We start from the raw sequence: 27,433 nt of genomic DNA on the forward strand, positions 1-27,433 counted from the left end.
GTATTTCCGGAAATACAGGAAGTGACGAAATGGACCTATTTTTCAGCCTGCAAAGGCTTTCCTTAAGCCTCTGGGAGGCTGAAAAAAACCTCAAACAGGCCAAAAATCAGCTGTGAGGTGCACGCATGCGCAGTGAGGTAAGTTTGCCCGCGGCTCGCATGCCAGCACGTGGCACGGGTGCCATAGGTTCACCATCACGGCCCTATACCGTTTCTGACAAATGGCTGTCCAGTCTCTTTTTGAAAGCCTCCACTGACGGATCACCCACAACTTCTGAAGGCAACCTCTGTTCCACTGGTTGATTGTTCTCCCTGTCAAGAAATTTCTCCTTAGTTCTAGGTTGCTTCTCTCTTTGATTGGTTTCCACCCATTGTTTCTTGTCTTGCTTTCTGGTGCTTTGGAAAATAAGTTGACCCCCTCTTCTTTGTGGCAGCCCCTCAAATATTGCAACGCTGCTATCATGTTTCCCCTGGTCCTTCTTTTCAGTAGATAAGCCATACTCAAATTCACATCAGGGCATGTTGATTTTCATGACCAACATGCTGCCATTAGCAGTGGGTGGACAACTCTAGCCAAAATGGGTCATCGTTAGATATTCAAGGATGTAGTCTAAGGTAGAAACTTTATTGAGCATGGAAAGACTATAGTAAAACCGTATCTAAATATATGGCTGGTGCAGAAAATAGAACATTGCGATTCTAACACAAAATTCATTCGAAGAGGTCAATGATTAATAAATTCCAGTATATCTAGAAGTTGGGGAAGGTTCGAAGATGCTGAAACCAGCACTTCTATGAATTTTTTGCAATCTGGGTCCCTTCCAGATGTGGTGACTTCAACTTTCAGAATTCTCCAAGCAGGTGAGGACACTCAATTGGAGAATGGCTGTTGTGACAGATCAAAACATGACCTTCTCATCTTACATAAGGCTCTTTTCTGGTGTTCCAAGAAGAACAATTTAGATTTGAAACACAATCCAACCTTGAATTGTTTTCCAACAGGACAGCCAACGCTTTCTGTTCCATTTTCTTAGCAAGATCCCCTTTTTCCTTTTAACAGCAACTTCAAAAAACGCATTTGTGAAATTGTGTAGACTTTAAAAGAGCCAAGAAAGGCAGGGCGCAAAGTACAAGCAATAAAAGGGTTTATTGTTTCATTAGAGCAAACCAGATGCTTTTATACCAGGGAACTCAGTGTAATAGAACACTCTCTGTAAAGTAGATATGTTTCTAAAGGCTTTTGCGCTTGTCTTCCTCTTCACCTCCTTCCCCACCCCCCATTCAAAACGTGCTAATATTTCAAGGGCGACATCGCTCCTGCAATTAGCACACTTTGCTTTCGAAAGGAAATAAGCACAAGAGGCCTGCAGCCAAATGGATCTCAAGGAACCACCGTCTTCGATTCACTAATACACGGGGAAGCAGGATATTTCCAAGGAGGGAGAAGGTACAGTGCCAACCCACCCTGGAGAGAATGTGAATGCTAGTAGGACCACAAGGCTAAAAACACTAGGCTACAGAGAGAATTGTGTTTTATGAAAACTTGCAGGGGTGCCGATGGATAATCCATTCCCTCCATGGCTGCTTCTCCAGCCTTCGGGGGCTCGGGAGAAATTATTGAGTCCCACTTTCTTGTGGCCGCCCCTCAGATGTCATTTTGGACTTTCTGGTTTTGCTTTGAAGATGCTTTGCTTCTCATCCAAGAAGCTTCTTCAGCTCTGACTGGTTGGTGGGGGAAGGGAAGGGTTTATGCTCCTTGCAGACAGAGCTGGTCGTTTGCATCCTTTTTAGAGAGACGTTGAGGCCATCTGGAGGTTTGTCTGTGTCGTCAGAGTCACCTGAGTAATGAAAATGGACGTGGAGTCTTCCTGTTGTAGATTGGAGATATTCCCTCCCCCCCTCTGTTGAGAAAGGGCTGTTCAGTTTTGACATAGATGGGCCTCTTTAACCCCTCTTCAAATGTCCAGCGGTCTGCAAGGAGTATAAATCCTTCCATTCCCCACCATCCAGTCAGAGCTGAAGAAGCTTCTTGGATGAGAGGCAGAGGTGGTACATTCAGCCGGTTCTGACCAGTTCTGGAGAACCGGTAGTGGAAATTTTGAGTAGTTTGGAGAACCGGCAAATCCCACCTCTGACTGGCCCTGCCAACCCCATCTATTCCCTGCCTCCCATTGAGTCCCAGCTGATCGGCTGGGTCTTCCTTGGTTGCCCTGCACAGGAGAACGGAGCTGGAAAGCAGGTTAGTGGGGTGGGGAGGGAATGGAGATCTTACAGTCACCTTTCCCCAGGAGTGGGGGGGGGGGAATGGAGATTTTGCAGTATCCTTCCCTTGCCATGCCCACCAAGCCACGCCCACAGAACCGGTAGTGGGGAAAAAATGGAATCCCACCACGGATGAGAAGGGAAACATCTTCAAAGAAAAACCAGAGTCTAGTTGCCTGTTGAAAAAAGCATGACCTGGATGACTAAGAATCTCCATAGACATTCAGCCTCTCAGATATTGTAACACTGCTATCCTGCCACCCCTATTTCTCCTAAAAGTTGCGGTATTCAAGAACCGGAAGTAAATTCCTGCTTACGTGGAATTATACATTTTCCTACTGGAGCAGACTTAATGTTTTAGCCAAAGAAGATGGCTTGTTTGTTTGTTTGTCTGTTTCTTTGGCACATTTTTCTTTCCCGTAACTATTTCTCTTTCCAAAAACCTGATATTGGTGTATTGCTTCTGGAGTTTCGCAACTCCCGGTGGGCGCTTCTGCTTATTATTGCGCTGTTTATTGCGCTGTCTATTGTGCATGCAATGAATCTTAAAAAAATCAAACCCCTTTAGGTCAAACTTTTAAAGACAAGAAAAGTGATTCTGAATAATACATATATCGCTATGGGAAGGGAAGGGAAGGCAACATCCTGAGATGTAATTAACTGTTTATGTATTCTGGAGAGATCTCTTAAAGCCACAAACGATTATTCTGCAGAAGTGGGGCCAAATGGCGCATTAGTGCCTCTTATCACTAAATTAATCAGCCGATTTAATTCATCCACATTGTTGTGGTCACAAGCCTCTGAGGTGAAACTTGATTTGCTATTGCGATGTGGGATCTTCTTGTTATTATTTGGTTGGTGGTAGAGTTTGAGGCCAGCGATCAGATCTATGTTGAAAACCTTCCCCATTTCCTTCCTAGGAGATGGATTAATACAAAACAACTTCTTTTTTTGTGTGTGAAAAAAACACAAAGAATAAAGATAAAGTTGTGTTCAACTCTAGGGAATGGTGCTCATCTCCATTTCTTGGCCAGTATTGCCCAAAGACAATTTCTGTAGTCTTGTAAGCCAGCATGTAGAACAACTAGACACGAGAACAGTTTTTCCCCGAATGCCATCACTCTGCTAAACAAATAATTCCCTCAACACTGTTCCAACTATTTACAAAGTCTGCACTACTATTACTATTAATCTTCTCATCACTCCTTATCACCCATCCCCTCCCACTTGTGACTGTATGACTGTAACTTTGTGTCTTGTATCCTTATGATTTATATTGACTGTTTCCTAATATGATTTGATGGCTTATTGTACCCTATGACTATCATTAAGTGTTGCACCTTATGATTCTTGACTCTTGAGACGAATGTATCTTTTCTTTTATGACTACTGAGAGCATTTGCACCAAGACAAATTCCTTGTGTTCAATCACACTTGGCCAATAAAGATTCTATTCTATTCTATTCTATTCTATTCTATTCAGATGCTGTTATCTTCCCACTGAAGACATCCTCCTCATTTAATGATCCCATAATCCCTTGCGGGATGTGGAGTCTGGGCAACTGAATGGAGCTGAGTGTTTACTGGCTGGATGCCTTTCCTGTTACCAATGCGGAGGTTTTCCTTTTGCAGCAGTTGTATTCCCAGTGTGCTCAGAGAGAGAAATATCTGCCCCTACCCAGGATCAAACTCACAGCCTCCTGATTGTGAGGTAAGAACTTCACCTCTAGGCCACCAAACCACTCTACTTTTCCACTGAAATGGTACCTATTCATTCATTTTCATGGTGGGCAGGAACTGAAGAAGAGTATCATCACTTTTATTTGCCATTATCTCATCAAAATGCAGAAAAGAGGCGCCATTTACCTTGCGTTGTCTCTTCCATGGGATTTCAAGAAGTTCATGTTCCGGTATCTGGACAAGAATGCGACAAGCTGGTCGTTCGTCCTGTGAAACATTTTTTTTTTTGGGGGGGAATATTTATATTAATGATAATAATGATAATAATAATGATGATAATAATAATAATAATAGAGGTCAACAAGAGGAAGCTGCTCTTGCTTAAGGACAGCTTGATTCACTGAACAACTGCAGTGAATCACTCAACAATGAGAGCAAAAGAGGTCGTAAATTGGCCGTGACTCACTCAACAACTGCCTTGCTTAACAATGGAAATCCGGGTCTCAATTGTGTCTGTAAGTCGAGGACTACCTATATCCATTAGCCCAGGGGCCTCCAAACTTGGTAAGTTTAAGACTTGTGGATTTCAAATCCCGGAATTCCCCAACCAAGGGTGGCTGAGGAATTCTGGGAGCTGAAATACGTAAAGTCGCCAAGTTTGGTGATCCTTGCATTAGCCTAATCACCAACTTCAAATAAAGATCGCCCTACTACTAAACCCATGTTGATTTTTTAATTAAGGTTGTATTATATAAAATACAAAGAAGAGAAGAAAAATAGGAAAAGGAAGGGAAGGAAGGGGAGCAGGGAAAAGAGGGTGTGAGCTATAAGGAGAAAGAGAAAAAGAAAGAAAATGAGGCATTGGCTTCCAATTCTTCTTCGCGCAGTAGAAGATAAACACACTCTAACCTCCACGTTTTGCTTTTAATTTACATTAATTTACTTTTAAGTTACATTTACATATAACTATACGAGTTGGATACCCATGCTTCGCTACGAAACCATGTGGTCAGGCTTAGTTTTGGGGAGGAAAACAAGGGGGAAAAAATTCTGCCTCTGCCTATCAGCATCCATCGGTATTCATCTGGCTAGTGTCCTGTCAGTGTGTGAGAGAGTTGAGGGCTGTTTGGAAACTGAAGTGATATTTGCTGTGTGAGCAAGAAGGAGACAGCAAGGAGCCTGGGTGTGGCTTAGCTCAACTGTTCTGTATTAAAGCTGTTTGCTGCTGTGAAACAAACTGAAACTGAAACTCCTCTCCTCTGCTTGTCTTTTGCATTTGGAACAGATTTCTTTTCAGGTGGGGAGGGGGAGTAGAACTCCTTAGCATCAGAGCGTGTTAATAATAATAATATAGAAAATACCAAGGCTCTGATGGTCATTTCAAAAAATCGTTTCTTAGTGAGCCCCTAGAAGCCAAGAGGAACATGCATGCCAAATTTCAAGTTTGTAGGTTTTACGGTTCTGGAGATTTTGTGAAAAATATATATATATATATGTTTGTTTGTTTGTTTTCTTAATTTTTTGTGGGTACTTACATGTATGGTATTCAGCTTTGTTCGGGTATTTTCCCGTGTCATTATAGTTGTGCTTTTAAAGTTGTAGCAACGGTTCGGCAGAATCTCATCTGCCATCATCAGGCTTCTGTATTGTGTTTGTCTGAAGGATTTGGAGGTGGTATTCAGCAGGTTCTGACCAGTTCTGGAGAACCGGTAGTGGAAATTTTGAGTAGTTCAGAGAACCTGCAAATCCCACCTCTGGCTGGCCCTGCCAACCCCATCCATTCTCTGCCTCCTGAGTCCCAGCTGAACGGGGACCTGGAAAGCAGGTTAGTGGGATGGGGATTTTGCCGTAACCTTCCCCCAGGTGTGGGGAGAAAATGGCAGATTTTACAGCATCCTCCTTCCCCTGCCACGCCCACCAAGCCACACCCACAGAACCGGTAGTAAAAAAAAAATTGAATCCCATCACTGGAAGGATTCCCATGAATGAATTGGGAGAAACTCATTCAGGATTTAGACCAGGGGTCTCCAAACTTGGCAACTTTAAGACTTGTGGACTTCAACTCCCAGAATTCCTCAGCCAGCTTGAAGTCCACAAGTCTTAAAGTTGCCACGGTTGGAGACCCCTGATTTAGACCAACAAATCTGCATATCATATTTCTAGTTTTCTCCCCCTCTTCATGCCAACATTTATTTTGTATTTGGGATGTGTTAGGAGAGCTTTCTATTTTCAGACCCGAAAAGGCCTCCGTCTGAGTGACCCCTTGCCTTTTTGCAAAGCCGAGACCCATGTGCGAAAGACACATCAAAAAGTGTGAAAGACGGACACCCACGTGTGAAATTCTTCCTGTTCCTTCTGGGCACTTGGAAGAGGGGAAAAAGCAGACTTTAAGGTTTGTTTTTTTTAAAGTCCACGCCCAAAGCAAATCCGTGCAGCTCATTACCAGGAGCGGATTTACTGTCAACAGCTCTGAAATTTTATGCCGTATAAATCTGTTACCCTTTAAGATGTCAGAAGCCTCCCCCTTCTCTCCCCTTCTCGGTCTGACTGTTCCAACCACTGTTTGTGCTACCTTCCTAGAATTTCAAATCAACTTTTGCCCCTGTCTTCATCAACCTTGTAAAAGAGAAAAACAACTGCGGAATACCTATAATACCCTTTCCTGTATATGCAAGAGAGAGATGCGTTGCCAGGAACGAAATGGCAAAAACACTTTTGAGTGGTGGAAACTATGTTTGGAGAAATAACCTGCTTTATATTGTTGTTTTTTTAAAAAAGTTCTTTAGAAGAGAAATATTTGCAGCTCGGGATTGAACGGTGAGACCCTCGGTGCTCTCTGAGCCTCGGTTGTTTTCCTGAAGACGTTTCATGACCCAGCTAGGTTATGTCATCAGCGCTAGAAGGGAGTGGGGTTTGCAGAGTGGAGGAAGGAGAAGGGGAAGAAGAGGAGGTGGAGGAAGAGAACAGTGAGGTCCTCAGTGTCCTCTGAGTTTGGTTGTTTTCTTGCAGAAGTTTCATGACCCAATTAGGCTATCCAAGCCAACCAAGCAACATCACCAGTGCACCTATGATGTTACCTAATCAGATTTTTGGAATTTGCTCTCGCCTTCTAGCAGCTCTGTGCATACGTGCACTGGGCACAGGCTCCCCTGGGTCCTCTGCCTCGCTGCTGCCAGACTCCAAAGGTTCCAGAGGCAGCACCCCACTCCCAGATGGTCCTCCTGGCCCCATCTCCACCTCATCCCATCTCCAGACTCCCGGACAGGTCCCTGTTCTTCCCCACTGTTTGATTCCGCTGCCGTTTGCACTGCCTGCTGGCGAACCACAACCACACACTCATACACCCAGAGGCTCGCAAAGCCCTTGTTTGCCGCATGGTTGGCTCACGGTCTTCGAGAGGACGAAGAGACGTTTAAGTAATTTACTTAGCGATCTTTCCACATGACAAGCTCTCAATGCTCAACCTCCGACGGTGCATTTCAAGACCAACATGGGCCTGGCTAAGAGAATCTCCCCGCCCCCCCAGGGCCTGATCTTGATGGTTTTTTAAATTTTTTATTATTTTCCTGCTTCAGTTTGCTCGGAGAATCCATATAACATTTAACAAGTTTACTAGAGGGGAAAAAAGCAGATAAGAAATAGAGATGACAGAGATAGAGACACAGAGATGCATGGATGGATGGACAGATACACAAAGAGGTGGATGGATAGATGGAGAACATGTATATGTATAGGTGGATGGATGGATGGACAGATACTATACAGAGATAGAGATGGATGGACAGATACATATAGGGATAGAAGGATGGATGGATGGATATACATAGAGGTAGATGGATGGATAACATGTATAGGTGGATGGATGGATGGACAGATACTATACAGAGATAGAGATGGATGGACAGATACATATAGGGATGGATGGATGGATGGACGGATATACATAGAGGTAGATGGATGGATAAACATGTATAGGTGGATGGATGGATGGACAGATACTATACAGAGATAGAGATGGATGGACAGATACATATAGGGATGGATGGATGGATGGACGGATATACATAGAGGTAGATGGATGGATAACATGTATAGGTGGATGGATGGATGGACAGATACTATACAGAGATAGAGATGGATGGACAGATACATATAGGGATGGATGGATGGACAGATACACACAGAGGTGGATGGATAGATGGAGAACATGTATAGGTGGGTGGATGGATGGACAGATACTATACAGAGATAGAGATGGATGGACAGATACATATAGGGATGGATGGATGGATGGACGGATATACATAGAGGTAGATGGATGGATAACATGTATAGGTGGATGGATGGATGGACAGATACTATACAGAGATAGAGATGGATGGACAGATACATATAGGGATGGATGGATGGACAGATACACACAGAGGTGGATGGATAGATGGAGAACATGTATAGGTGGGATGGATGGATGGACAGATACTATACAGAGATAGAGATGGATGGACAGATACATATAGGGATGGATGGATGGATGGACGGATATACATAGAGGTAGATGGATGGATAACATGTATAGGTGGATGGATGGATGGACAGATACTATACAGAGATAGAGATGGATGGACAGATACATATAGGGATGGAAGGATGGATGGATGGATGGACAGATACACACAGAGGTGGATGGATGGATGGATGGATGGGTGGGTGGATGGATGGAATAACATGGATAGGTGGATGGATGGGTAGATTTCTTACTATGAATTGAAAGAGAAGTTAGATGGTCTTTGAAGCCCCCTTCCATCTCCCAGACTGACAGATACAGAAATAGATGGATGGATAGAGATAGAGACATGGATAGATGGATGGATTTCTTAGTGAGTGGAAGGATGGGCTGGATGACCTTGAAAGCCCCTTCCATCTCCTGGATTTCATCAATGGAAAGAAGCAGAACTCAATGATGCAACCCCCTTCCCCAGAATGAATCTAACCATTCATATATTTAGTCACATTTAGATTCTCTATCCCACTGTTTCTGAATTCTGGGAGTTGAGGTCCGTACATAGTAGCCAAGGTTGAGATACAAATCCAGGAATTTTGGACTTCTGAACAAAGCAGAACTCAGAAAATAAGCAGGAAAGAGACGTTTCACTGTCCCTCAATTTCTAAACCCCTTTGCAAAGTTTACATATTCCTCCCGAGAGCTCGATAAACAAGACATCCCAGAGGAACAAATGAAATGAAATCTGTGTTTTATTAAACTTTTCATTTGTCAGATTGAGCCAATGGCAGCAGCTTAAAAATATAAATAAAATAAAACTGGAAGCATTTGAGAACAACATTAAGCAACATGAAAAGACCTAACAAGAAAAAAGAAAAGAAAAGAAAAGAAACTGCAAGCATAAAATCCACAGCAGAGCTGAGGGATTTCCAAGAAAGCAAAGAGAGAACAAAATGGGATGAAAACTATCTTCAATCTGAACCAGAGCCAAAAAGCTGCTAGCGATACTTGATAATCAAACACTCTTTTTCCTTTCCTTTTTCCTTTAAAGAATGTGCAATACACTACACAGAATAACGCAAATCCTATTTGGCAGATTTCTTCCCCTAATTAGAACAATCGGTTTTAGCCCAGATGGAAATTGCTTTCAAGTACGGGCTTAGAAAACTGAACCTCAGTTCTGCTTTTTAACTCCCAAATATCTTGACCCGTAGAAACCCCTATCATCTGTTATAAATCATAATATTCATATTATTCATCATCATCATCATAAAATGAATGAGGTAGTCACTCTACTCTGTTTTAGTTGCTTTAAATCTACATATAGAAAGGTTGCAGGAATTGGGTATGTCTAGTCTATTGAAAAGAAGGACTATGGATGATACGGTAGGAGTGTTCCAATATCTCAGGGGCTGCCACAAAGAAGAAGGAGTCAAGCTATTCTCCAAAGTACCTGAAATCAGGACAAGAAGCAACTGGTGGAAACTAATCAAGGAGAGAAGCAACCTAGAACTAAGGAGAAATTTACTGACAGTGAGAACAATTAATCAGTGGAACAGCTTGCCTGCAGAAGTTGTGGATGCTCCATCACTGAAGGTTTTTAAAAAGATGTTGGATAACCCTTTGTCTGAAGTGGTGAAGGGTTTCCTGCCTAAGTGGGGGGTTGGACTAGAAGACTTCCAAGGTCCCTTCCAACTCTGTTATTCTCTATTCATTCTATTCTCTTTCATTCATTCTTCTCATTCTTATTCTCTTCTCTTCTCTTCTCTCTTCTCTATTCTATTCTATTCTATTCTATTCTATTCTATTCCATTCCATTCTATTCTATTCTATTCTATTCTGTTTTATTTCTATTCTATTCTATTCTATTCTATTCTATTCTATTCTATTCTATTCTATTCCATTCCATTCCATTCTTATTTCTATTCTATTCTATTCTATTCTATTCTATTCTATTCTATTCTATTCTATTCTATTCTATTCTATTCTATTCTATTCCATTCTATTCTTATTTCTATTCTATTCTATTCTGTTCTTATTTCTATTCTATTCTATTCTATTCTATTCTATTCTATTCTATTCTATTCTATTCTATTCTATTCTATTCCATTCCAATCCATTCCAATCCATTCTATTCTTATTCCTATTCTATTCTATTCTATTCTATTCTATTCTATTCTATTCTATTCTATTCTATTCTATTCTATTCATTCCATTCTATTCCTATTCCTATTCAAAGCTGCTTTCTCTCCAGATATAAAGAATATAAATTTTCATTCAATTTGACACAGCTCCTGGTCCAGTGGAGGAGCCGCAACAGGTGAGAAGCAGAGGTTCAAAACAGAGGGGAAAAAAGTGGTGAGGGGAGGGTTTTCAAACATGCTCAATCGTTTTGGTTTCCAAAATGCGGTGCTGTAGATCACCCCAAGTCTCCTAAAATTAGTTGCCACCCTCCCCTACAGCAGATAGAAAAGGGGAATGAAGGGTCCCTGGTGCTCCCTGAGCTCGGTTGGTGGGTTTTCTTGCAGGTGTTACCCATCATCAGCACACCCCGCTTCCTACTAGCACTGATGATGTTACCTACTTGGGTAATGAAGCGTCTGTAGGAAAACAGCCAAGCTCAGAAAGCCTCATGACCCCATAGTCGTCGTCCTCCTCCTCCTCCTCCTCTTCCTCCTCTTCTCCTCCTCCCTCTGCAAATCTAACTGCCTTCTAGCACTGATGATGTTCCCAAGTTGGGTCATGAAACGTCTGCAAGAAAACAACCAAGCTCAGAGAGCACCAAGGATCCCACAGTCCTCCTCCTCCTCCCTCTGCAAACCTTACTCTCTTCTAGCACTGATAATGTTCCCTAGTTGGGTCATGAAACGTCTGCAAGGAAACAACCAAGCTCAGAGAGCACCAAGGACCCCCACAGCCATCCTCTTCCTCCTCCTCCTCCTCCTCCTTTCTTCTACTGCACCATCTTCTTTTCTATCTGTCACAGCTTTGGTTGACATCGGTCCCCCCCCACCCCCCGGCTGCCCACTTATCTCAACATCTGATAAAAATAATGTCTGTCTCCCACTTCTCATTTTTTTTTTTAAAAAAAAATTGTGTTGCAAGGAATGGCAGTCCTTTGGATGTAAATTACAGCCGCAGATGACACCTTCCACCAATCAGCCCAAGACAAGAGTGGGAGGGCAATTTCTCTCTGTGAGGCATTCGAGAGACAAGGAGTGATTAGGGAGGGAAAGCACCTTTGGGACAACCATGATTGAGAGTCTCCATAGAGGTAAAATGCAGGGGTGGGCTTCAAAAATTTTAGCAACAGGTTCTCTGCCAGGTGTGGCTATGGTGGGCGTGGCCTAGTCAGCCTCCTGCACCATGGTGGGGAAGGCCAACTAGGTCACGCCCACCATGGCTCCTTGCTGTCTCCTTCTTGCTCCCACAGCAAATACTCTTTCAGTTTCCAAACAGCCCTCAACTCTCTCACACACTGACAGGACGCTAGCCAGATGAATACCGATGGATGCTGGGAGGCAGAGGCAGAATTTTCCCCCCCTTATTTTTCTCCCCCCCCCAAAAAATAAGCCCAACCACATAGTTTCATAGCGAAGCACGGGTATCGAGCTGGTAAATAAATAAATTGGCTTTATTATATTCTTGGTTTCCCCCCTTATTTTGGGTTGGATTGCTTTGTTTCCCTTGTCTTTTGTTTTTCTTGTATGCTGACAAGATACAGTTATTCGGAATTAAAAAAACAACAACAACAAGGCCCAACATCAATATTGATGACATCAACTGAGTCATTTGCGCAATCCATTCAATCACTACTGACAGAACAGTAGAAGATCCAGGATAAGAGGCTGTATGTCTCAGCAAACCTGTTGCTAGGAGACCAGAAAGGTTGCCAGGGAACCGTTGCTGGGGTTATCAAAGGATGGGCATCCTAAACTCCAGGTTGCTTGTGGCCCTTGGAGTCCCAATTTTTTCCCCCCAACTCTTGGAATGCTCTCGGATTTCCATCGGGGCAAGTCAACGATAGAGCAAGCCGACGTTTTGAGGTGGATGAACATATGGAAACTCCAATTTAACTTCTAAAGGGATTTTATATCATTAAATAATGCCATTGTCCCAAACTTCCTCAAATCCTTTGGGGAACTATCTTTTTGGTTTTGGTCACCACACTATAAAAAAGATGTTGAGACTCTAAGAAAGAGCGCAGAGAAAAGCAACCCGGATGATTAGGGGCCTGGAGGCTAAAACATGTGAAGAATGGTTACAGGAACTGGGCATGGCTAGTCTAGGGAAGAGAATGACCAGGGGAGACAGGATAGGAGTCTACCAATATTTGAGGGGCTGCCATAGAGAGGAGGACGGGATCAAGCTATTTTCCAAGGCACCTGAAGGCTGGACAAGGAATAATGGATGGAGAGTGATCAAGGAGAGATTCAATCTAGAAATAAGGAGAAATTTTCTGACAGTGAAAACAATCAACCAATGGAACAGAAGTTGCCTTCAGAAGTTGTGGGAGCTTCATCCCTGGAGGCTTTCAAGAAGAGACTAGACTGTCATCTGTCAGAAATGGTGTAGGGTCTCCTGCTTGGGCGGGAGGTTGGACTAGATGACCTACAAAATCCCTTCCAATTCTGTTATTCTGTTTATTCTGATTTCTGTCATGTATATTTCCCCTACCTCTGACCCCTTTGTGTCACTGCTCTATTTACTGGAACTCTTCCCAAACTCTTGAATGAAAAGCCATCTAGGCACCCAAACATCGCTCAGTCTATAGCAAAAGTTGATGTATCCCTCAACACACAATCCCTAAAATACTTGCATCTTGACTGGTTTACATTCCTGGATGAACTCAAGACGATTGGATTTAAAGGTGGATTCAATTCAGCCATATAATTCAGCTTCAACATTCCTTAGGGGTTCAAAAAGACTTCCTCCCTATGGGGATGGCCAGGAAAGTATCTGGGTTTACTGAAGGTTAGAAGGGCTACTAGTCAACCATGAGTTTTAGAGTTTGAACCAAAGTCAGACAACCTGTGGACCCTCTAGATCAGGGGTCCCCAACCACCGGTCCGCGGACCGGTACCGGGCCGCGGAACAAGTCCTACCGGGCCGCTGGTTGCTGGGCGCCATCTTTTTTTGATGAAAAAGTGCTTCCGGTGAGCTTTTCCGGGTAGAAAGCTCACTGGAAGCACTTTTTCATCAAAAAGATGGCGGCGCCAGTGCTTCGGTGAGCTTTTCCGGGTAGAAAGCCATTTCTACCCGGAAAAGCTCACGAAGCGGCGCCGCTATTTTTTGATGAAAAAGTGCTTCCGGTGAGGTCACGGAAGCACTTTTCATCAAAAGATGGCGGCGCCCAGCTGATGCCGGTACCGGGCTGCGGCATAAAAAGGTTGGGGATCACTGCTCTAGATGTTCTTGAATCATATTCCTGAGCATTCCTCCTCAGTAGCAATGTTTTTGTAGGAGAAAGGAGTGGCAGAACCTGGGAGGTGGAGTCAAAAGAGAGATCAGCCTAGAATCCCTATGTAGCCACAAACGAGCTAAGTCCAACCTCTCTTGAATTCCACGGACTCTTACCTAAATTCCAAGCAGGTGTTAAACTGGTTGGCGTTGGTTGTATCGGTATGAGTAGCAAAAGATCAGTTTAATTGGACCTTCACCTATGGACCTGACCTTTCACACCTGATGACGGGAGTGAAGAGATTGCCTACTATGGAAACCAGAGAACTGCCCCATGTCCCAGCTTCTCTATCCCAACGAGCAGCATCATCCCAAGACTTCCTGCATCCTTTTCAAGCGGAGATGCTGGAGTTCAGCCAGCACTGGGTCCCACCGATTCGAGGATGTCCCCATTTTTGTGCTTCTCAGAAGCATTTCTCAGAGTCATCAGCTGAGCACCTACCACTCTTCCTTCTTTTCTCCCCCTCCTCCTCGTTTCGAGGGCAAGGAGGAGAAGAAAGGAAGGAAACAACTTGGTTGACCTACATCTTAAGGACACTGTTGGGTCCTGTTTAAATTCCTCCAGAACAAACAAGATGAATGGTCTTCCTGACGAGCAGATTTACTGTGCCAAACACAGAGCAAGCCTGTTCTCTGGAGCGTAACTAATTCGTAGATGCATCTTATGATGGTCCTAAGCAACACCCATGACTTGCCTATTATGGGGTATGACCTTTCCTTGAACACAGACCATCAACAAGCTGGCAATCAGATTCTGTTAAGACCCATTGGAGGATATTCAGGGCCTTTCTGTCCATCCCTCAGTAGTTTATGAACTGCTTTATGTCTCTGCTAGTGAATATACTCTTGATTGTTAGATTGTTGTTCTCCAGGCACTGTATCAAATAAGACACAATTTGTTCACCTCCTAGCCCCAAGTGGTGGGGACAATCTGAGGTCATGCAACTTCAGAGTTGGAGGGAGACACAAAATGTAAGAAGCCAAAGAGGCGACTTTGGCAGAGACTAAGTTTAAGATACCAAGTAGGCTCCATTAACCCGAGAGCTGAGTAACCTAATTGTTACTGTTTGAACCTGGTTTCTTTTTCCATTCTTCTCACCCTCGTGAGAGCCTTACGTTCTCCATTCAAGTCACTCTGTTAAACTGTCTTTAAATTTACAATTCTCAATCAAGGATATCCTTTGAATGGTGTGGGAGTAGGAATGGATTTCCAGAGGGAAAAATTGCAGACTACAAGAACCAGGAGCACTAATCCAGGTGATCCTGAGGACACAGATAAACCTCCAAGTGGCCTCAATGACCCTCTAAAAGGATGCAAATGACCAGCTGTCTGCAAAGAATATAAATCCTTCCATTCCCCAGAGCTGAAGAAGCTTCTTGGATAAGAAGCAAAATGTCTTCAGAGAAAAAACAAAGAAGTCCAATTGCCTCCTGAAAAAGCACCTCTGGGACATCCATGACCTGGATGACTGGGAATCGCTACACAATTTGGGATGAACACTCTTTGAATGGTGTGGGTGCAGACTACAAGAACCAGGAGCACTAACCCAGGTGATCCTGAGGACACAGATAAACCTCCAAGTGGCCTCAATGACCCTCTAAAAGGATGCAAATGACCAGCTGTCTGCCAGGAATATAAATCCTTCCATTCCCCACCATCCAGTCAGAGCTGAAGAAGCTTCTTAGATGAGAAGCAAAATGTCTTCAAAAAGAAAAAAACAAACAAGGAAAGGACGACCTGTATTGTTTGCAATCGGTCAGCAGACAATCGGTCTTGTTACCTGATAGGATAGTCCGCAGCACTGAGGTTAATGAAGAAGTCCCACGGCCAGTCCTTCATCTCCAAGAGGTCCTGCATACTCTGCAGGTAGGTGGACAGAAGACTGGCTCCGCCCCAGATGGTGGCCATGCGCCAGGAGGTGACTCTCACATTCGGATACTGGCTTGCGAACTGGAGCACTTGCCGGTGTAAATAATTGGAACGCTTTACGGGGAGAAGAAAACGTTCGGTGAGAGGCAGTGAGAGGAACACTAAATGAGCTGACAATTCACAAATGCGTGAATAAACAAGAAACAGGTTGCTGCAGCTATGATATGTACAGCCACAGTTTATAACCACAGTTGAGCCCAAAATTTCTGTTGCTAAGGGAGACATTTGTTAAATGGGTTTGACTCCATTTTATGACCTTTGTTGCCACAGTTGTTAAGCATTTGTTAAATTAGTAACACGGCTGTCAAGTGAATCTGGCTTTTTCCCATTAACTTGGCTTGTCGAAAGGTTGCAAAAGGAGATCACCGGCATGACCCTGGGACGCTGCAACCATCATAAGTACATGCCAGTTGCCAAGTGTCTGGATTTTGATCACATGACCTGAGGATGCTGCAATGGCTGCAACATTTGAAAAAATGCTCAAGCTTGTTCAGAGTATTGCAGCGTAAATTCAGCACCAGAAATGTAAACACAGATGGCTGAGGTTTCATTTCACTTCTTTATAAACACATAAAGTGAAATTTATAATACCAGTTGTAGATTTCTCCATGGAGCAAACTCAAATAGAAGCAGACAAGTTATAGGTTCAGAACAGAACAGCAACTCAGGAGCTCAGAAACAGACATCAGTTTCACTTTAGTTCAGCAGGTAAGCAAGACACACAGCAAAGGAGAGAAGCAGTTTCATTTTCAACAGACAGACTCAGAGCTTAGCATAGCTTCAGAGCTGCAGAGCTTAATATAGAGCCACTTCTAGTTTCAGTTTTCAAACAGTCCTCATTGGCTGACTTAGCTGCTATGCCTATTCATTGGCTGACCTTGTTACCATTCCAGTTCACGAATATACTCTGACAACTCTTGCAGTGCCATTGTAACTTCGGCCACTAAATGGACTGTTGCAAGTCGAGGACTACCTGCATTTAAGACTGCAAAACAGAGCAAGCACAAGACAAGCAGATCACAAGCGCTGGGGAACTACAGAACTGATGTTATGTTACCTTGTCCACGTGGATATAATAAAAATGATCCTGGTGATAGATCGCCTTGAACATGCGCATCAGCTGGCGAGAAGCTCTGCCATGGACGACCAAGACAAACACGATCCTGACTGGGTCAGCTGGCATATATTCTATGGAGTCCTCATCCCACTGGATATTGTTATTGGCTTTTCCTGTTTGGAAAGAAAACATCATCAGGGCATTCAAGCCTGTCTTAAGGGGAGGACCTTAGTCTACGTTTCAACAGTTGGATCAGAGATGGAAGTTGGTAGAAAGTTGACAAAGTCCAGAAATATTTCACAAGAAGAGTTCTCCACTCCTCTACTCGTTGCAGAATACCTTAGGCCACCAGACTTGAAATTCTAGACCTAGACAACCTAGAACTACGCCGCCTTCGGTCCGATCTAAGTATAGTATATAAAATCATACATTGCAATGTCCTACCTGTCAATGAATACTTCAGCTTCAACCATAACAATACAAGAGCACACAATAGATACAAACTCAAGGTTAATTGCACCAAACTTGGCTGCAGAAAATACGACTTCAGCAACAGAGGGGTCAATGTCTGGAATACTCTACCTGACTCTGTGGTTTCTTCCCCAAACCCCAAAAACTTTAACCTTAGACTGTCTACTATTGACCTCACCCCTTTCCTAAGAGGTCTGTAGGGGGCGTGCATAAGCGCACCAATGTGCCTACCGCCTCTGTCCTATTGTTTCTTTTATTTTTCTTATATGTATCCATTTCATGTATTCATAACTATGTTTATACTTATACCTGTTATCTTCAAATTGCTTGACAAAATAAATAAATAAATATAAATAAATAAATAGAATATGCAAGGTCTGCCTAAAGCCCTTCCAGAACTTTTGAAAGACTCCAACTCCCAGGTGTGTGTGTGTGTGTGTGTGTGTGTGTGTGTATTTATATTAACTAGTATGACTAAGAATGGGAAGTGGCCTTGGTTGGTGGAAGATGCTAGGGTACCAACCCCCCAATTCAATTATCTTCCAGTTATATGGAGTGTGATGAGCTTGGTGGTTTTCTTGCAGAGAGTTTATTACCAAACTAGGTAACACCATCAGTGCTAAAAGGGAATGGGATGTGAGGAGTAGAGAGGAAGAAGAGGAGGAGGAAGAAGCAGGAAGACAACTATGGGGTCCTTGGTGCTCTCTCAGCTTGGCTGTTTTCTTGCAGACATTTTATTACCCAACTGGGTAACCTCATCAATGCTAGAAGAGAATGGGGTTTGGGGGGAGGAGGAAGAGGAAGAGGAGGAGGAGGAGTAGTCCTGACTTCCTGAAGTTCATTACTTGGAACCATGATTGTGGGGTCACGGGACCCTCTGAGTTTGGATGTTTTCTTACAGACACTTTATTACCCAAGTAGGTAACATCATCAGTGCTAGTAGGAAGTGGGGGTTGCTGATGATGTTATCTAGTTCAATAATGAAACATCTGCAAGAAATCCCATCAAACTGAGATAGCAGCAGAGACTTCACAGTTCAACCCTGATCTATAAATATTTTATTCTGTAGATATACGGAGTCTCAACTCCCAGAGGTCATGCTGACCAAGAATTCTGAAAGGTAACTCAAGGACACTGGAATGGGAAAGACCAAAGCTAAATTGACCTCAGGAAAAAAAAATATATTTAGTGTAGAACGACTGTACAAGTTTTATCTGCAGAGGTTTCTTGACCTTGGATGCTTAAAAAAAATTAAATTGTGTAAAAGTGAAAGAATGAAGCAGAATGGAGGTGAAATTCTGGAGAGGCATAAGACAAGTCTAGAAACAGAAAATAGAAAGGAAACAAGGCTTGGTTGAAATGCTAGTTTTCTGAAAAGATAAATTATAAAAATATTTTATATTAATGTCTACCAGCTAAATACATATATTTTTGTAATTTAGTCCTGCTGAATTTGTGGAGTTTATTATTTTTTAAGCAAACACTGACCTCAGCTTTCTGCAGCAAATAATTTATGACTCTGTATCTTTATAATTTAAGATTATACATGGAAAATTCCTTTCCCTCCAGTAACTCCTGGAGGTTCAGCAATGGCATATGGTGAAGGGAAGAAATGTGTAATGAAAATGCCAGAGAATTTTAACTTCGGAAAGAGAAATGCCGTATATATTTACCGCAATGAATATTAAGTTCTATCATGGGTAGACATTCCAGTTCTTTTATAAAAATTCATATCCATGATTATCTAAATGCTGTTTTATTTTTAAAAAAATAAGTCCAACAGTACAATGACTAAAAACGGATTTTTAAACATTCCTAGCATTAAGCAATTCTTTGCTGATTTACTGCAAATAAACCAAGATCATACTTTCAAATCTACCTGCCCCATGACCTAACAGGATATAAAGCTTTATGTCGAATGTTGACTCGTGAACCAATGAACTGTGGGATGATGGGAAGAAGTTAAAAATTGGAGGAACAAAATTAAAGAAATTGCTAGTTCTTCTCTCATAAATTATTCTTTTGGCTTACATTTTCCCCCTAATGCTTTTATACCAAACTCCCTAGAGGTTTACTCATACAGAAAGAATAAAAATGAAGGCTAATTTTTCTCCCTCTGCTCTTGTATAATAATGTTCTGCTATCAATCCCAGGGGAGCTGTAATTTCAAATGATGGGCAAAATAATTGTCATTTTGTGATTTTCTGACACAGAAGCAATATGTGCTCTATTTTCAGCTGTGCATATTTCTATCACATATTCTCTTTAGATTTTCAAACATGATCCTGAAACCAAATTCCAACATTTGGGCTACCGAAGAAGTTTTAGAAAAGGGCTTCCCATGGACAAGTGAAAGTCCTATTATTTTATTATGGGTAGTCCTCGAACCTACTGAGCCCCAAATTTCTGTTGCTAAGTGAGACATTTGTCAAATGAACTTTGTCCCATGTGACGATCTTTCTTGCCACAGTTGTCAAGTTAGAAACACCACTGTTATGTGAATCTGGCTTCCCTATTGACTTTGCTTGTCAGAAGGACACAAAAGGGGACACTGCAACTGTCATAAGTACATGCCAGTTGCCAAGCATCTGAATTTTGATCATGTGACCATGGGGATGCTGCAATGCTTGTGGTGAAAAATGGTCATCACTTTTTCAGTGCCTTTGTAACTTTATTTTTTTAAATAATGCTTTGTTGAATTTTTCCCCGTTTATACATAATGTTTAATGTTACTAAACAGTGCTATGACATTATATATACATTTATGTGTCCTATCAAAACTTACAATGCATAATACTTTCATACCCTCTTATTTATTATATACATTATTTACATTTTCTATTTTTATATCTATTATCTATCCAAATAAACCATGTTTCCCATACTGCCTTGTATTCTGCGTCTGTTTTCCCTTTTAATTCCGTAGTTAATTTATCCATTTCCACACACTCTAAATTTTTTTATTATTATTAAGCCTTCAGGTGGTATGGAGTTTTTCTTCCAGTACTGAGCATATGAAATTCTTGCTGCTGTTAATATATGTAATATAAGATGTTTTATCTTTCTACTATAGTTTTTTTTAAATTATTCCTAAGAGGAATAATTCTGGGACAAAATCAATGTTGTTTTTAGTTAACTCTTCTAACCATGTTTGAATCATTTTCCAGTATTTTTTCGCTTTGGGGGCCTTTGTAAGTTTAAATGAACTGTCATAAGTCAAGAACTACTTGTATAAGCAGACACATGTAAAAGGATGGGAAGATATTCAAGTAACTATGAACAAAACAGAAAGCACAAAAATTATTGGATAATTTCTGTTTGGCTAATGACTCATTTTTCCTAAATGAAGCACAATACAGACTTGAAGAATCCATCAACTGTTTACAGTTCCAATACATTAGTTTATTATTCTTAGCAATCTGTTCCAAGGGAAACACTGGAAAAAAAATGACAGAATATAATATTTTCACATTAAAACAGGAAAAGGGGAAAATAGCTGCGTATCCTTCTGTCTGATTAAATAACTCTGAAGAACTCATATGAGGCAAAAGGGGAATGATAGTATAGGCGATGCAAATTTGTTTATCTTAAGTAGCAACCTTCATACAACATCAATATTGCATAAGATGCTGTGAGGCTTGAGAATTCCAACTCCAGCAGATACCGTGTATTTTATCTGCAAAAATACCAACAAGTCGAAAAATCAACATATATATATTTTTAAAAAGATGATTCTGTAATCCAAGGACTTTGGCTGCAATGCTCTACTGTATTAGCCAGATTCACATAACAACGGTGTTACTAACTTAATAACTTCAGTGATTCACTTAACAATTGTGGCAAGAAAGATCATTAAATGGGACAAAACTCATTTAACAAATGTCTCACTTGGCAGCAGAAATTTGGAGCTCAAATGCGGCTATAGGTTGAGGATTACCTGTAATAAAATAATAATACTTTCATTTGTCAGTGGAAAGCCTTTTCTAAAACTTCTTCAATAACCCAAATGTTGAAATTCAGTTTCAGGATCTTTGTTTGAAAATCTAAAGTTAATCCAGAGAACAAAAGATAGAAATATGCATAGCTGAAAATAGAGCACCTATCTATGTTGCTTCTGTGTCAGAAAAACACAAAATGACAATTACTTTACCCGTCATTTGAAATCACACAAACCTACTAAATTATATACACTAAGGTTTGTTCTGGGTGCAAGATTTCACCATGAGGTTTGATGACTAAAATAAACACTTTTCAAAAACACTGGATCAAGAAAAGAGAATAGGGTGTTTTATTATGTCTGCTAGCAATATCAGCATTATATGACTGAGCCTTTTGGCATTGTTTAATGGCTTTCTTTCCAAGTGACTAATTTTGAGGGCAGTGAATGTTCAGATTAGCCTGGGAAATCTTTCTTACAGAGGAGAATACTCACATGATGTCTATAAATGCCCATTAAGGTCTTGGGTTGGGGAATGGTTTTAGAATTAAACGTTTGGAATGGAAACCTACACCTCCCAATTAAAGGCCACACTTAATTGTGAAAAGATCAAACAACATACTCTGAACAGGAACAACTCTGAACAGGAACTCAGCTCAACTGCCCAATGCTTAAAAAAAAAACTTTCCCCAAAAGGAGATGATTTAAGAGGTTAAAGTCTCTTAATTCATCAGAGAATCTAAAACAAAAAAAATATGACTCAATTGCCATCCCAGAGGTGCTTTTTCCCCCCCAAAAGGCAGCTGGACTTCGTTTTTTCCTTGAAGACCTTTTGCTTCTCATCCAAGAAGCAAAATGTCTTCAGGGGGAAAAAAACGAAGTCCAGTTGCCTTTTGGGGGGGAGGGGGAAAACCCATGACCTGGATGACTGAGAATCTCCAGAGATTGAATTGTGACTGAAAGAAGTCAGCAAAAGGGTTTTTGATAAGATGGTGGGAAGAGATTTAATCAGCCTTAAAAGTATCCCAGCGTATCAACATTTATTTATTTATTTATTTATTTATTTATTTATTTATTTATTTATTTATTTATTTATTTGCCAATTGTTTACAAGATAATAAGTATAAGTGTATACATAGTTGTGAATACATGAAATGGTTACATATAAGAAAAATAAAGAACAAGAGAAACAATAGGACAGGGACGGTAGGCACGTTGGTGCGCTTATGCACGCCCCCTACAGACCTCTTAGGAAAGGGGTGAGGTCAATAGTAGACAGTCTAAGGTTAAAGTTTTTGGGGTTTGGGGAAGAGACTACAGAGTCGGGTAGAGTATTCCAGACATTGACCACTCTATTGCTGAAGTCGTATTTCCTGCAATCAAGTTTGGTGCGGTTAACTTTGAGTTTGTATCTATTGTGTGCTCTTGCGTTGTTATGGTTGAAGCTGAAGTATTCATTGACAGGTAGGACATTGCAATGTATGATTTTATATACCATGCTTAAGTCAGACCGAAGACGGCGTAATTCAAGGTTTTCTAGTTCTAGAATTTCAAGTCTGGTGGCATAAGGTATTCTACAACGAGTAGAAGAGTGGAGAACTCTTCTTGTGAAATATTTCTGGACTTTCTCAATTGTGCTAATATCAGATACGTAATGAGGGTTCCAGACTGATGAACTGTATTCGAGTATTGGTCTAGCAAATGTTTTGTATGCTCTGGTTAGTAGTGTGATATTATCAGAGAAAAAGCTACGTAGGGTTAGTTTACAATTGTCGCAATTAGTTTACATCCACTAAAGCACTGATAACTTCTCACCAATTCCCTACTCAAAACTTCCTCTTTTCGTCTTACTGATCTTCCCCAGTGCCCAGATCAATTCTGTCTTTATTCCCAATCCAACATTATAAGATTTCAGCAGCTTTCATGATTGGGATGGACTCCACTCGTACAAAATAAAATGCATTTGTAAGCAAGAGGCAAGGACAGATCTTCTCAAAATGCTTGTTGGGTTAATTTAAGCTCGATGCAATTGACTGAAATAAATCAATGCACTTGAATGGAACAAGGGCTAACGATGTGACCTCTGTATTTCCCCCCCCCCTCCAAACTGGATGGAGATCTAACCATATAATTGCGCAAGGCTGGGGAAAATCAGCAGGGGAAACAATGGCTTTTAGTAGGCTTTAATTTATTAGCATGAGGAAGCAGCCTTAATATTAGTCATAAAAAGATCTGCCCCAGCCTGCAAAATCTACAGATTAACCCCGCTCCAAACTCTGCATCGCAATTTTTTTGTCCTTGATGAAAAGAGGTTTTTGTTCTTCTACCAATCCTCAGGGTGTTGCAAAACGGTGAAGGAAGGAAAAGCAATCATCCCTGGGGTCTTCAGGAAGCAAAAGATCACATGAGAACTGACTATATAACAAAGGCACACGGAACTGTAGTGCAAGCAAGTAATTAACTGCCAGAACACCATGTGGCATCCTATGAGGAAGCCGCCAACTTCTTCTCATCTTCCGAAAAGAATATTTTGAGTCAGTTCTTTTTCATCCATGCCCAACCGAGCCAGCTGAGCTAACTGAATGCCTTTGAGATCTCTCCATCCTGAAAGGACACCGATGGTGCTCAGAATCTCCTAATCAGCCACATAATTAAAACAGGGTAGAAGGATCCTGGGAATGACCATCTTTGGTGTCTCTATATGGAAATGACCTTGAGGAAGCAGGGGAAGAGATGCTGCCTAGGAAATATTCAGATAAGAGAGAGGAGCCCCGTGACTTAAAGAGGAGCCCCGTGACTTAAAGAGGACAAAACTTAAGCTGGGCACGCCCTAATTGACTGGGTGGTTAAAAATGATGGAGAAACAGAGCAACATTACAACGAAGTAACTAGTTCATTTCACGCCAGGCAGAAAAGATCAAGTCCACACGTTGAGAGTCCAATTGAACTGATTTATTCAGGAATTTTCTCAACCGACAGTTAATACTTGCTAGGAATTGGATAAGGCTCCATGGAATTCAAGGAAAGTTAAGAGATGGCTTGTGGCTATGTAGAGATTCTAGGCTGAGGCCTCTTTTAACTCTGACTCCATGTTCTGCCATTTCTTCCCCGACATCAAGTCATCTTCCCTGTCCAATTTATCTGGGAGAGTTGACATCACCTTTGAAAATCTGAAGGTACAAACTTCCCGATGCCACTTTTAACTGTCTGATCAGTCAGAGCAAAGCCTTCCTTCCAGTGGTGGAATTAATCTTTTTTTACTACCGGCACTGTGGGCGTGGCTTGGTGGGTGTGGCATGGGAAGGTTACTGCATAATCCCCATTTCCTTCCCACCCCACTAACCTGCTTTCCAGCTCTGTTCTCCTGTGCAGGGCAACCAAAGAAGACCCAGCTGATCAGCTGGGACTCAATGGGAGGCAGAGAAGAGATGGGGGCAGGGCCAGTCAGAGGTGGTATCTGTCAGTTCTCCAAACTACTCCAAATTTCCGCTACCGGTTCTCCAGAACTGGTCAGAACCTGCTGAATATCACCTCTGCTTCCTTAGTTTCTTTCTCTGACAGTTAAGCCACTGGGGGCTCCTTCTTCTCTTATCTGGTTGTTTCCTAGGCAACATCTCTTCCCCTTGTCCCTCAAGGTCATTCTTACATACCATTACACCCTCTTCTAGGAGTTGGAGAGAGACTCTGCAGAAGAAACTGATCATTATGCTCTTCTAGATTCCACATTGCTCAAGGAAAAGTAAGCTTCCATGAGAATAGCTTGGATCCCACTTCAAATGAAAATATTTCAAATCATGGAATGAACAGAGCTCCTACGGCACTTTCTCTCAATTTTAATCATATATTGAACTGGAATGTCTAAAGACTGTTCATCTCTTTGGGGCCAATCATGATAAAATTGTGATAGGCTGGCGTTGCTTTTAATTTATTTACAATACCTACTGCCATGCCTTATTTCATTTCCTCCCCTTTACGGAGGCTCAGTTTTCAAAAATTGCATTTTCATGCAACCTGCAAGCGACAAATGCCGAAACCACAGATATAGCTGGTGTGATGGAATGCTGTCTGGATTCCCAAGAGGGAGGGGTTGCATTCCAGAGGCACAAAGGACAACGCAGTTCAGAGAGTTTGTGTGAGAAAAAGAGGATGAAGATGGCTCCTCCTCAATAGTTCCCAGAGTCTATTCTTTATGGGGACGTTAGTGTGCTTTAGTTTGGCAAGATTCTGTCTCCAGGTGAGGAACAACGAAGAAGTCTACGTGGAAGCTTCACAATGTGTCTTTCTTGGTTTTTGGAGCCTGACACCCCCAAAATCAAGTTCCACCATTCCTTATTCTCTGTGTTGATCTTTTATTCTTATCCTTGGGAGAGGTGGGCAGTCTTGAAACATGAAATACAAATAAATAAAATCGCCACTGAACTGAGCCAGATCTTACAAGTACCTCTATTTCTGCTTTATTTGCAAACTCCACGGCTCTACCTGGCACATCAGTTATCGTAATAAACAGCCCTGCAGACAAGAGGAGAATGCCGCCTCTCTGCAGCTCCGTGGACCATTTATTTTGATCGTGCCAATAAGTGAAATTAAAAACAACGACAGAAAACATTACAAATCATTAGAGTTTCATTGAACAAAGCTGTGGATCCAGGCTGTTTCTTTCCTTTTTTTAAAGTTTTTGGGGACGGGCGTTGTTGGTATATTTAATGACCCTCATTTCTGCTATTAGCATAACTGATTTCAACGGTACAAAGAATTACCGAGAAACCAGCTTGTCACTGGTCCGCCCAGCCACTCACATTCAATCATAGCTGTCAATCTCCCAGGCAGCATCTTCTGAAGCAAACCAATATTCTCTTCTCTTCTCTTCTTCTTTTTTTTTTTGCTGGATTCGGAGATAATGCTGTTTTGGCAATTTACGACTGGATACACTTGTCATATATTCTTCCTCTCTCCACTCCCCTAATTATTTTTCCACTCCCTAATGGAATCGAGCTTTCTCCTGAGGTGTGTTAGACATGCACATCTGATCCCAGCTTTAAAATCAAAGGCAAAACTTCCATTCCAAGATGCTCAAATTCCGATCTTGGCCGAGGGCTTAGGAAACCTCCAAATATTTCCAAATCTTCGGTTTTAATGTAGCCAAAGGGGAAAACTATTATTGATGCATTGGGGAGGATAACCAGACCCCCTACCTTTTATTTGAATTCCATTTATCTGATCAGGGAAATAAAAGCTTGATTCCCTTGGCATTTCTGATTTCTTTCCGGAGAAGCTTGGCACAAAGAAGAGAGGATTGACTTAGTCTTCAAAGCACCAGAAGTAAGGGGTGGAAGCTTGTTAAAGAGAGATCCAACCTAGAAGTAAAGAGAAACTCCCCCTTCTCCTTCTCTCTCCCCCCCACCCCAGCCTTCTGCAAATCTAACTCCCTTCTAACACTGAGGATGTTCCCTAGTTGGGTCATGAAACATCTGCAAAGAACAACTAAGCTCAGAGAGCACCAAGGACCCCACAGTCCTCTCCCTACCCTTCTGCAAAATTAACTCCGTTCTGGCACAGATGATGTTCCCTAGTTGGGTCATGAAACATCTGCAAGAAAACAATCAAACTCAGAGAGCACCAAGAACCCACAGTTGTCCTCCTCCTCCTCCTCCTCCTCCCTCTGCAAACCTAACTCCCTTCTAGCATTGTTAATGTTCCCTAGTTGGGTCATGAAACATCTGCAAGAAAACAATTTTTTTTTTCCTGTGGTAACATCACACTACTAATTAGAGCATACGAAACATTTGCTAGACCAATACTTGAACACAGCTCATCAGTCTGGAACCCGCATTATGTATCTGATATTAATACAGTTGAGAAAGTCCAGAAATATTTCACAAGAAGAGTTCTCCACTCCTCTACTCGTTGCAGAATACCTTAGGCCACCAGACTCGAAATTCTAGACCTAGAAAACCTAGAACTACGCTGCCTTCGGTCCGATCTAAGTATAGTATATAAAATCATACATTGCAATGTCCTACCTGTCAATGAATACTTCAGCCTTCAACCATAACAATACAAGAACACACAATAGATACAAACTCAAGGTTAACTGCACCAAACTCGGGGGCAGGATGAGGAGGGCCAGATGTTCAGT

The 27,433-nt window shown here is 41.8% G+C and overlaps 1 protein-coding gene across 1 annotated transcript in view; it reads right to left on the minus strand.

The window, feature by feature from the left end:
* Nucleotides 1-27,433, minus strand: part of XYLT1 (xylosyltransferase 1) — a 135,318-nt gene that overhangs the window by 19,418 nt on the left and 88,467 nt on the right. Inside the window, exons 4-6 of the mRNA XM_087942112.1 lie at nucleotides 16,890-17,062; nucleotides 15,684-15,886; nucleotides 4,128-4,208 (exon numbers count right to left, since the gene is read on the minus strand). Of these exons, the coding sequence (XP_087798238.1) occupies nucleotides 4,128-4,208; nucleotides 15,684-15,886; nucleotides 16,890-17,062 (457 nt within the window). The remainder of the gene's footprint in view (nucleotides 1-4,127; nucleotides 4,209-15,683; nucleotides 15,887-16,889; nucleotides 17,063-27,433) is intronic.

The sequence above is a fragment of the Notechis scutatus genome, chromosome 12 (genome assembly GCF_049901735.1).
Source record: "Notechis scutatus isolate UNSWTSFEM ecotype Mainland chromosome 12, rNotScu1.2, whole genome shotgun sequence".
Lineage (NCBI taxonomy): Eukaryota > Metazoa > Chordata > Lepidosauria > Squamata > Elapidae > Notechis > Notechis scutatus.